This window comes from Bicyclus anynana, chromosome Z (assembly GCF_947172395.1).
Source record: "Bicyclus anynana chromosome Z, ilBicAnyn1.1, whole genome shotgun sequence".
Taxonomy (NCBI): domain Eukaryota; kingdom Metazoa; phylum Arthropoda; class Insecta; order Lepidoptera; family Nymphalidae; genus Bicyclus; species Bicyclus anynana.
In genome coordinates, this window is record NC_069110.1 from 12,204,879 (window position 1) to 12,217,738 (window position 12,860).

Sequence of the window (12,860 nt, forward strand, 5' to 3'; positions counted from 1 at the left end):
GGTACAGGGAGTTAAAGGCTCCGATTTGCGGCGCTGCCGCGGATCCCTGAAAAACGTCCCATACAAAATGGTACGAATTAATGACGTCGTAGGTCATAATGATCGTTTCATTTGTATGGGCGTTCAAACAAAATTATTGATATCTTTGTTATTTGTGTGTTTATGTTTATAGTTTATTTATTGAAAAATGACACGTTTAAGGTAAGGAAGCTAAAACTTTATGAATTTTCATCTAATTACGATAAAAGATTTATAATAGATTTTGAAATTTTATAATCTTATTTATTTTACAAATATCCAGACAATCTTTGCTTTTTATGTATAAGTTAGTTAACATTGACCTTATATACCTGAATGTATCATAAAAATCAATATATTCAAACCTAGTCATCATCCCCATTAACGGGCCGGAGTCGATCCCAAGACCTCAAATCTTCGAGTTCAGTAGTGGAGCTATTAAGACATCAATCTGTTATGCATCGTTATCGAATAGTGAAAATACTTGCCTTCAATAGTTAAATAAACTAAAAATGTCACCCGACCACTTAATCTGTGGTTAATTTTAACTAGGAAGCACGATTACTGTAAAAGTATTACAAATTCTATTTAAAAACCTTAATAAAATTACCATTATCATCGAACACAAAATATAAGGCACGTTCGGAATAGCCTTGTGACCCAAGCTTTTAAAAGGAGGTAGGCCATTTTATACAAGCTGTGACTAGACCGCAGTTAAATAACTTATTAACTAGAAGTTAATAAGTTATTTATATGTGGTGTAAGTTTATAAGTTATACATCTATGGCAATGAAGCAAAGAATAAAAAGATAGTTGAATGACTTCACAGAGACAAATGACTATCTGTCATATGTCTGTGTGTGGTTTATTGGTGCTGAATGCTGATAGACTTGAGCATTCACTTGTAATGACCATTCGTGAGAATGTTACATCACAGAAAATTACGAGAACATGTTAGCGAGCATTCTATCGAGCATTCTGGCGAGCAGATTTGCTTGGAGCTTTCTGTCGAGCAAGCTTCTGTCATCATACCGCGCCCCGCCGCTCTGCGACGTCGCTCCCCGCACCCCTGTTGCTTTCCAGTGTATTAGTCAGTGGTCTGGAAGCTAATGATTTTTCCATATTTTTTTTATTCTTTACAAGTTAGCCCTTGACTAAAATCCCAACTGAGGGTAAGTGATGATGCAATCTAAAATGCAAGTGGGCTAACTTGTTAGGAGGAGGATGAAAATCGTACCGGAACGCTAAATCGCGTGGCGGTACGTCTTTGCAGGGTGCACGGCCTGAGCCTCCCATCAGCCAATATATTTCTCATATAATATCTTTGACGAGCACACGGCCTGAGTCTCCCACCAGCCAATATATTTCTCATCTTTGACGAGCACCGAATAGAGCATTCGCTAGAATTCTCGAGATGTTCGTAGCAATATTTATGCTTGGCTCGGCTCGTAGTTCAGTTCGACAAATATAAAAACGGCAAATGCTCGATGTTCTGTTACAAGTGAACGCTCAAGTCTATCAGCACCATTTAGGCTTAAAAAAACTAGAGTTCATGACCCCAAGCAGTTTAAAAAAATAAAAGAGAAGATTTACATTTTATTTATTCTGCTTCAAAAACAAATTGTTATCGTTGTAATTGAATTCTCCAACAATGTACTATTGAAGTCAGCGACCTCCTTTAAAATGTAAAAAAGGAAATGAAATAAAATAAAAAAAAGCAAATAGACAATGAACATATTTATTTTGTTTAACCAAATAAATTATTTAAATCATAAAGGCTTACTAGTTATGTCTACAAAACGATCTTTAATACATTACATTAAAGTGCAAGTTATACGTATAGATCGATATAATTGTTATTTAATGCATTTTTTCAATACATTTGAATGTAAAAAATATATATATATTCTAGAAACTTCTAGATAGCACTTGACACTAATCATATTTCAAAGAATTTGAAATGTTATAGTGTCAAGCTTGTCGGCTACTTTTAAACAAGTATGTTCAAAACATGATCTTTAAAGAATAACAAACATTACATATATTTAAATTAATGTTTTATACAACGAACAACAAAATATATATTTTTCTAATTATTGCGGAGTTGAAATAAATGGAGCCTAAAATGAAAATGGTGAAATAGTTTACATATCGTAAGAACTGATAACAAATAGAACATAATAAAATGTTTATATTGTAATGTGTAAAAGAAGCTGCTAAAATTTATATTTCATAGTAATCTTTTCTGTAGATTATTTTTATCTACTAATATTCTAAAGAAAACAATAATGTTTCGTAAATCTTCATAACATGTATCAAATCTAGCCTCATTACACAGAATTGTGTAGTTGTAGTTTCTGAAATCGAATTTACGAACAAATGTATTGAAAATATATTAATTAACGATCTGACTTGCCCAACATACCTAAGACTAACCAATCATACTTTACAATACAAATGAATTATCATAAACTTTTACATTATTTATAAAAAAACATGATAATTCTCCATAATATTAAAATTAATACACTTGTTCAAGGATTTAATCAACTTCAATATATCACATTTCCAATCATTTCACAAATTAATTGTTTAGACAAAACATGCTATACATGCATTACAATATACGTAATTCGAGATATATACGTATACTTTATGTATATATATGTATTAACTAGGTACCGATAACGCCCTCAGGCTATATATAAAAAGTAATTAAATTCTAATCTACTTTACACTTACATGGTTTAGGAATATAAACATACAAACGCTATTTTGGGAACGGATTAAACTCAAATATATATTATATATTTGATACCCATAGTCTGGCAGAAATTAAGCTGGCATTAAATTAATGAAATATAATACCGACAAAATGACTTAAGTACTGAATGCCATGTAAATGTTACTGGTTGACTGAAAACAAAGATTCAACAGAATCTCTATTGAAACACCTTCCTCAAAAATACTAACGGCCGTTTTCAATAACCTATCTATCCGCCATTTCGCTTACTAAAGTTAAGAAAATCTATCTTTCTGTTCTTATCTGCTTTTCAATAATCTACTGACAGATAGTTTGACTATGTAAAGATAATTTGACTGTTACTGATAATCGAGGATAGCTATCTGTCCGTAATCTTGGGTAGGTTATTGAAAACGGCCCTAAGATGACATTATTATGCATATAGTATTGCATCATTGTATTACAATATTTGTTTAACTAATCTCTTACTTTATTCACATCAAAATAATTAACAAATAAAAGAGTGAAAAGGCACTCTCTTGGAATACTATCTCTTATCGTACAATTTAAACTATTTAAGTTGACTAAATAATGTATGAAAAAAAAATATTTGAATTGATTGATAATTAATATTATGCTATAAATTGTGATGTAATTCAATGTCATAGAAAGGAAACACATAAAACGACATACAGCCCAAATTCATTTACTGTGGGAACTATAAAATTTAATTTAATTTGTCTAAACTTTTTTTACTTCATTCTCATGAACAACAAACATAATTGTAAATAATGTATAATTAAGAGTGTAAACGCATGCACAAAAACACACTCTCGGAATAATATTTCATTTAATAGGTACAATTTATACTATATAAGTTATTAAATAATTCATTGCTTTACTATTATGCAATAGGTTGCGATATTATATCATATTCATGCAAAAAAAAAGCCTACAATAATTTAAATTTGTTTAGAAACGGGAAACATAAAATTTTATTAGTTGGTCTAATCATTTACTTCATTCCCACGAAGAGAGTGAGAGTGATTTATAGTGCAAATGCATGAACAAAAACACACTCTCTTTGAATATTTTTCATTCAATAACTATATATATTGTTTTATAAATTTACCATTATCATCGAAAAAATACATTTTCAACTAAACACTACCAAAATTAAATTCATTTAGCAGTACGAGAACTACAATATTTAATTTAATTTGTTGGACTAATTTAACTTCATTCCATTGACAATATGAATAAATAAGTGTGTGAACTCATGAAAAAAAAATACTCTCTTGTCTATTTAAAATCATAGAATTTATATTATTTAATTTGATTGGACGCCGAATGTTAGTATAATGAAGTATAACAAATTAAAAAAATATTTTCATTAATCATTAGATTAATTTAAACATTGTATGTATATTTATAAATATTATCGAAAGCAAAATGTGGTTTGTGGTTTTTAAATAAGCAATAATAACCTGTCAATACACCAAACTACTACCAAAAATAATTTCAATTAAACAAATCACTTTTTATTAATTATTACATTATGTCCTACACATTAGCTAATCTAAATATACTTGTGAATGATTCTTATATAACATTAACTGTAATAAATAAAATATAATCTTTCTTCTCTAATAAATCTTTCAGTTCCGACTGTGACGCAAAGAAAAATGATAAAAAATAAGGTAAAATGACAAATCAATGACGTAACTGTTAAAATTAACGGGATACAACATGCACAATACATTGGGTTATCTATGAGTAAATATGAAGTGATGGGTCACCACATTTGAACAAATTAAATTACTTAGGAAAAGTACAATCTACTTGTAACATCAACATTGATATAACATTATTTTTTTTATAATATTGTGATTTGTATAGTTCTCAAAGGTATATATATATATATATATATATATACAAACAATGTATTTTAGGAAACGAAAGTAATACACTATAGGTCCGTACTCTCACTTGGACAGTTTGCTGATTACTCGTATTAACGCGCCATTCTCGTCCTTCAATCGCTGGTTCTCTGCCTGCAACGTTTGCTGATGCTGAAAATGTAATTCACAAAATATTAGGGAAACGCTGTTGCTGCAATATTGTCAATATGATTGCGCTATAGTCAATCTACTCTAAGAAGTCTGTTTGGATTTGGTAAGATGGCATTGGTGCGCGTTTGTGCTGTCAGTCAACCGTGTACTGTCATACGCTTGTACCTGTATTATACTGTATACCTTACTATTACATTAGAAGCAAATGAGTCCCCTTAACCAAGCGGCACGCCCATTCTCTTTCTACGATCACTTACGCTTCGAAAACAAGAAAGATGTATGTGGCTCTGTCATTCCCATCGTTCTAGCTTTCGAAGCATTAGCGATCTTAGAAAGAGAATCGACGTACCACTTGGCTATGCGAGCAGACTTCCAAAAGACAAACTTTACAACATGTGTGCAGGTATGTATAAGGCACAATTATCTAGTAATATTAAGTCAACGTGCGCGACTAAGGAAACGCACACTTCTACAACTAAAACGTACTGCAAATAATTTGTACTTTTACAAACATAATTATTATTATATTTATATATTATTTGTCTTTTATAATTAAATATATAATTTTAAAAAACATTAAAATCTGATATTTATATGGATATTGAATTTATGAAACTCTAATCAATGACTCTCTCTAATTAATAATTCTTCATTAATTAGGCATGTGGGATGGATCAAATTTCTGGATGGTAAAATAGTCGAATAACAAAAATCTGACCATAGGAATGTTAAAATAATTTAGTTGTGTTACATATGAAATTTTCCAGTTTTCTATTTTGTAAAATGAGTGACGGAAAAAAAAACCAAAAGAGGAAAAATAAATGAATTGGGCGTTTTCAAAACACAAAAGCATGAGCCGTATAAATTTGAAATTGGAATTACTAATCAAAACAGGAAGGAGATATTTGAGATCAAAGACAAAACGCCAATTTCATATACAAGGACCTAATTAATATATACGAATAATAGATACGCAAGTGACTCGGAATTTGTGAGGAAGTTTTAAAGTCTAGTGACTGAAAAGTTAAAGAGTGCTCGCAAGTGTATAGATAGTGAGCATGTTATGCATAGACCAATAGTAGCAGTTGCGATGATATCGCTCTGTCTTCTATTACATTCGGATCAAAGAGCTGGGACTAGAAAAACTATTGCGCGACATTATTGGTCTTTTTCAGTTCTTTTGAAATATTTCGTTAACCAACAGCCAACAGAATGTTAAAGATGACAAAAAACGGTTCAACGATGTAAGACTCATGTCGTTTGTAGTCCTATTGTCTAAGACATAGAACTAAACTTATCTAAACTAATAAATTTAATGAGAAATAAATAGCTTTGCTTTACATATAGCATGGCTATATATTACATATACATATCATGGCTTTGTTTTATTAAAAAAACAAAAGATATATAGACGTTGTGAAAGAGGAATATGGAAGTAAAATATATATTGATGACAGATAAGGACAAAGAGATGAATGATGATGAGTAGATATTTAATAAACAGTACTTTTTCTTCTTTAAACTAACATACAAGCAAAGTTCCGAATATTACTTTAATAAGTGTAAAATTTGATATTCAACTTTCAAACAAATTATATTATATTTCAATATTACTTTGAATATTCTTTAATCAGTTCAACCATCCAAGTGGAAGAATATTTCTGAGAAGTTGCGGTGCTTATTAAAATTATGGATGGAGCATAATTTTTTCCTTACTCAAGTGTAATCAATATATTATCATTAGACAATTAAAAAGAATTATTGTAAAGTATCGCTTTATAAACATTCTTTCTATTAGGAGTCAATTACTTAGATGATTGTAAGGAATCTCAAAACTAAATTTGCCTTTAGTAGATGTATTGGTTTCTCAATATTTTATAGACCAGGATTAATAATCTATATTTTTACGTCATTCAGTGGCAATTTTAGTTTAGAGATTTGTATACATCCTACTCGTAATTATGAACAATATTTTTGTTGATACTAAAATTTAAATTTTAGAACGATTCTATGTGAAGTGTTAAGTGTACGTTTGTTCTAAACGGGACAGTCATGCAACACCCTGGACAACACTTTACGAGCACAAAATCCCAGATAAGTTATTATGGGCCATTATGTCATCAATTCTGCGTTCGTTAATGATAAGCAAAACGAACTATACACTCGTACATTGTTTATATTAAAACAGTATTTATTGATTAAGTATCGTGGATAATGATTAAGTGAACAAACACATATATATTTACACATGTATTTGTTTCATGTCATCGGTGCAATGCTTTCAATATGCTATGTCGAAGTCTTGGATAACCGAATATTTTTTTATATACTGATTGTTGAATGAAACTCTTTCATATAGGGACAATGAAGCAGGTATAACAATGGCATAACAACGTTATCTGGTAGAACACGGTATGGTCCGACTACGCGTAACGGATCGTCGAGGGTAGTCGTACCTTGGCCTGTAACCAAAATACACATAAACTCTCCTTCTAAAAACGCTAACGTTTCGAAAACTAAATAAAATGTATAGGAAATGACATGTCTGATTGATAGGTTAATCCTATCGATAACGTATGTCATCTCCATACGTTACAGTTTTCAAATCGTTGGCGATTTTAGAAAGAGAATTGACGTGTACCTTGGATAAGCCCTATTGTTAGACACGTATCAAACATGCGCCATAGCACACTGTTAATGTTGCGGTGTTACGAACGTGACGCGCGAGACACAAAGTGGCGCAGTTGAAAACTCCCATTAAACTTTTGATAACAATGACTTGGACAAAAACTGAACATCTAATACAAATTACGATCTAAAACTCATCGAAATATGAAATCGCACAAAACGACTCAATATAAAATGCAGGTGATATCTAAAATATGGATCAAATGACAAAAATTTATGATATTTGTATCTATATCAAAACTATCGCGAAGAATCGAATTAAAAAATTTGAGATGATCTTTTAAATTTGTACAATATTAAATGGCGTTCAACACTTTAATTTTATTGAACTATTCTAGTTAAGCAATCTAAGTTTTAGTGACCATGTTTTTATCACTTGATACAAAGTATGCGGCTTTTTTACAGCAAAAAAACTCTTGTGTAGTTACGTTAAAGTAATCATGTACTGTAAGTTAACGTAAAAGTTCCCGGCTACGCCGCAAAGTGCCTCGGCGGAGCGAGTGGCCAACTCAACACAGTTACCTATTTGGCGGCAGAGTTCGTCAATTTGCTGACGACCCGCGTAAGAGCACGGTTCTCAGCCCTCAGCCTTTCGTTCTCGGCTTTTAGTTTTTGCAATTGCTATAAAACGAACAGCTGTATTACAACTAAAGTCCGGCTCTTGGAAGAATGCGTTCCTGACTACTCGTCATGTAATCAACTTGAACTTTGACGTTGAAGTGACTTTCAATTTTTTTTTTTTTTATTCTTTACAAGTTAAGCCTTGACTACAATCTCACCTGATGGTAAGTGATGATGCAGTCTAAGATGGAAACGGGCTAACTTGTTATGAGGAGGATGAAAATCCACACTCCTTTCGGTTTCTACACGACATCGTACCGGAACGCTAAATCGCTTGGCGGTACGTCTTTGTCGGTAGGGTGGTAACTAGCCACGGCCTAAGCCTCCCACCAGCCAATTTATATAAAAATAAAGTACATAAATTATTGTTTACTAGTCCTACAATCAATTAATTTATTTTTTCAAAATATCCATAATTACATCATGCGCTAAATAGAATTGTACCACGATGTTCAAGCCTGTTTCACCACTTCCTAATAAGTTTCGGATTGTTTTCTTGTCAATAAGTAAGTGAGTGACAAAACTAACGTTTAAGCTATCCAATTTTTAACAGAATGTGGTGAAACTACCCCTAAGTCAGGCCCTATATTTTTTTGCAGAACCAAACGTCAAGGACACAGTCTTTCAGCAGCCGGACTACAGTTATGTAATTCCAAGATAGTACGAGATCCGGCATAAGAAATATATACCCTCATCTGTTATTTATTAGGGATAAGAAATAAATGATAGATAATATTCACATTGAAACATTTCAAATGGTTAATTAAAAAATAGTACCTACATTAGTTAAAAAATATACCTAACAAAATTGAAAACAAAATTGCCTACTTTTACCACTGAAACTGTGGGGTTGCCAGATAGAACAACTGAGTAAATATTATTTATATACCCTCATCAGTTATTTAGTCGACTAATAAATCAATTAAAAGCTTATTTTATGCCTCATTTAACTGTATTGAGTTGCCTTTGATCCAGTTAATGGTTTCCTAGATTTTGTATTTGTAATATATTACTGTGAATATTATCTATCAATTATTTCTTATCACAAATAAAAATCAGATGAGGTAATATATTTCTAATGCCGGATCTTAGACTAAGTTGTCTTGACGTAAGCAATTAACTTTAACAGATGCGCATTAGAATGCTAACACCTATAAAACATCAGCCCAGTGGCATTGCGCAGATTTCGGGCAATCGATGCTCTTGTTATTTAAATACAGACGAGTTCGAAACATAGAACAGAAGCTCACTAACAATCTCGGATGTATCCGAAACTTATTTCTTCGTGAATGTACTTTAGAGAAAATGTTATTTTGACAACAAATGTTCTACTATAGTTGTAACATTTTACTGTATATTTTTACTTTTTGATTATTCAACTATAAATCTGCCACAGTCCCAGTGTACGTTGCCGCGCAAATAACGAATAATCTCTGTGCAATGCTCTATGTCTTTACCGCACAGCGTAGACACAATTTCCGATTCACAAATGTGCGGCCAACATCAATAGCATAAAGCTTTCACTCTATTATAATTGAGTTTTGTTTTTATTATTATCCATGTGTCACATTGTATAGTGTATATGTGATGGTGTTAAATCACATTTAAACCTTTACCTTCAATTCTTCCTCCATTTCAGACAACTTCCTCTCCATTGCTCTTTTTTCTCGCTTCTCTATCTCGGACAGCGAATTCTGGTTCTGATTCGAAAAAAAAAAATTACATTTCATATAATGTACCACAAATTTCACACACAACGTAAAAGAGATACTTAAAATAATAAAATCGCCATGTTATGTTTACGCAAAGTAACTTGAAGTGACAAATTCTTATTATAATTTTATGATTACGTAAAAATATGCGAACGATATTTAAAGACTACGAAATGATGTTACAATTGTTACAAGATATTTTAACGCCATCATAAATTTCTCATTACGATTTTTATATACAGTGTAAATTTCATGTAACGTCACTCGATTTAACGAAAAACTCGCTAAAGCGTCAACATCGCAGGGCTTTGATTGGTTTAAGTTGCTTTCCATATAACAATACACTCTATATAACAATACGCCTACTCTCAATAACGACAACAATAAGTAATAAAGAGTACCTTTTGTGTTGCTAATAAAATTAGTGAAAATCGCGCAGCTGTGTACGTTCTTTTGTCAAATTACTATCCTAGCCCGTAATAAACTTGTCTGTCGGCAACAAGCAAAAAATCTTTTTAAGAAATTCGTTCTTTTGTTAGAAAATTGGGATTACCCGTGTTGTTGATTATGACTAATAAGTAGAAGTAACGTTTCTAATACGTTATCATATTCTTAGTTGCTCACAAACTTTCAAACTGTAAACATGGCTAGTAAAAGAAAATTTAGGAAAAGAACACTGTGTACTTATTTTTAGCTAGGAAAAGAACACTGTGTACTTATTGACGAAAAAGTTTTACCCATACAAATTTCTTCATTCCATATAACGACAATTCTCTATAACGCCATACAGTCCTTTTAGTGTCGTCATATAGAGTTTACACTGATAATAATTACGTAATAAGTAGAGCGAAAATATTCAATGAAGTTGTAAAATTTAATGGACGCATGTTACTATGAATATAATAATATGTATAATTCGCAGTTGCGCAAATACGTTTCGTAGTTAGCAATACAATTAAATAAAACATATATACACAAATATATTTGGACAACACACATTTATAAGATAAATAAGATAAATATACTTTATTTGCACACCACAAAGACAAAAACAAGTGAAATAAAAAACAAATTAAGAAGAGATCAGCATACAAAAGGCGGCCTTATCGCTAAGTAGCGATTTCTTCCAGGCAACCTTCGGTTTAGGAAAACTTAAGGACATCAGCAGGTGGCGTAAAACAAAAATAACCATAGTATTAGTAATACACATACATACAAATAATTTACATCCTAATACATAAACAATATTACACAAATACCTACAATAATGAATAAAATACATATCAAAATATACTAATAAATACCTTATATTGAAAAGAAATAATATATACAGATCGTCTTTACTGCACCAGATAATGAGTCTTTACGGCAACTAGAATGTTGGAACTCTATGGGCAAAAGTAACAAAACGAAGCAAAAGTACAAAACGAAGGACTCCGATATTAATCGTCTAAAATATCACAAAGCCCGGAATCGCTGCAATACATTGTGTAGAGATGCTCAACGACGCCACATTTATAAATCTGTACAAAATAGTGACACCGCTAAAACTTGGAAATTTCTTAATACACTTGGAGTTGGAAAATCATCTTCGAACAATCCTATAAATATTGATTTAGAACTTCTCAATAAACATTTTTCTACTTCCGATACAATTGACAGTACCGAAAAGGAGTCCATTCTTACCACTCTTTCTTCTATACCAACACCAGATTTTCTTCCGTTTACTTTCGAATCTTTTACCGAATGTGATGTTAAGAAGAGTGTTTTGTCTATCGCTTCGAATGCTGTTGGTTCTGATAGCGTAAGCCGTAATATGATTATTCCTATCATTGATATTATTTCCCCAGTTCTTACACATATCCTCAACTATTCCATTTATTCCAGTGAATTTCCACAGGCTTGGAAGAATGCACAAATTATTCCTCTTCCTAAAAAAATTAGTTCCACAACGTTTTCTGACTTCCGTCCAATTTCTATTTTGCCGTTCCTTTCTAAAGTCCTTGAAAAACTTGTCTTCCAGCAGTTATCCTTATTCTTAAACCGAAATTTACTTTTAAGTCCATTACAATCTGGTTTTCGTCCTGGTCATGGTACGGTTACCGCTTTGACTAAAGTTACTGACGATATTCGTTGGGCGATGGATAATAGACAACTCACTGTACTAGTTCTGCTTGATTTCAGTAATGCTTTTAATTCTGTAGACTATGACATTTTGTTGAGTCTATTACGCTCTATTAACATATCTCCATCGGTTATAGACTGGTTTCAGAGCTACCTCAAAGGCCGTAAGCAGCGCATTCGGGTTGATGACTTCTTTTCATCTTGGTGCGATGTTACGGCAGGGGTACCTCAGGGTGGCGTGTTATCTCCATTACTTTTCTCTATCTTCATTAATTCGATCACTCAAAATATAACTTCTCTTTACCATATGTATGCAGATGATATCCAAATATACCGCTCTTCATCTCTTGAGAACCTAAACTCAACTGTCTCTGCTATAAACTGTGACCTTAACGCAATTGATATCTGGAGCAGACAGTATGGGCTTAAGGTAAATCCCCTAAAATCTAAGAGGCCATTATTATCGGTAGTCCTGCCCTCATCTCAAGAGTTGATTGGGTAGATCTCCGGCCAGTTTTGTATATGGTACAACTATTCCTTTTTGTGACACTGTTAAAGATCTAGGGGTTCATCTTGATAAACAGTTGTCGTGGTGCGTGCATGTCAAAGAGTTGAGTAAAAAGATATTTGCTACTTTTGGCTCACTGAGACGTTTAAGATCATTTTTACCAATTCCTACTGCTGTATTCTTTTTATGCATTAACAATTTAATTTCCTCCGATAGCCAAGGAGCAGGCAAGTGCTTCATTTTGACAGGTTTTACTGGTGCATGCATATCGTAAAGTTGAGTAATCAAAGTATTAAAAATGTCCACTTTACGATCGAGAGTGTCTGCACTTGTAATGGCAGTCCAATCTAAATTATTTGCGTCCTCGCAAAGGC

The 12,860-nt window shown here is 32.1% G+C and overlaps 1 protein-coding gene across 6 annotated transcripts in view; it reads right to left on the reverse strand.

Annotated features, from left to right (window-relative positions):
- Positions 1 to 1,740: 1,740 nt before the first annotated feature.
- Positions 1,741 to 12,860, reverse strand: part of LOC112049109 (protein phosphatase 1 regulatory subunit 12A) — a 107,474-nt gene continuing 96,354 nt past the window's right edge. For 5 of the 6 annotated variants that reach the window (XM_052890464.1, XM_052890461.1, XM_052890465.1 and 2 more), the window contains 3 exons: positions 9,759 to 9,842; positions 8,044 to 8,142; positions 1,741 to 4,833 (listed from right to left, as the gene is read on the reverse strand). In XM_052890464.1, the coding sequence (XP_052746424.1) occupies positions 8,044 to 8,142; positions 9,759 to 9,842 (183 nt within the window). In that variant the 3' untranslated portion in view covers positions 1,741 to 4,833. The remainder of the gene's footprint in view (positions 4,834 to 8,043; positions 8,143 to 9,758; positions 9,843 to 12,860) is intronic. The other variant, XM_052890460.1, reaches the window with a different exon arrangement.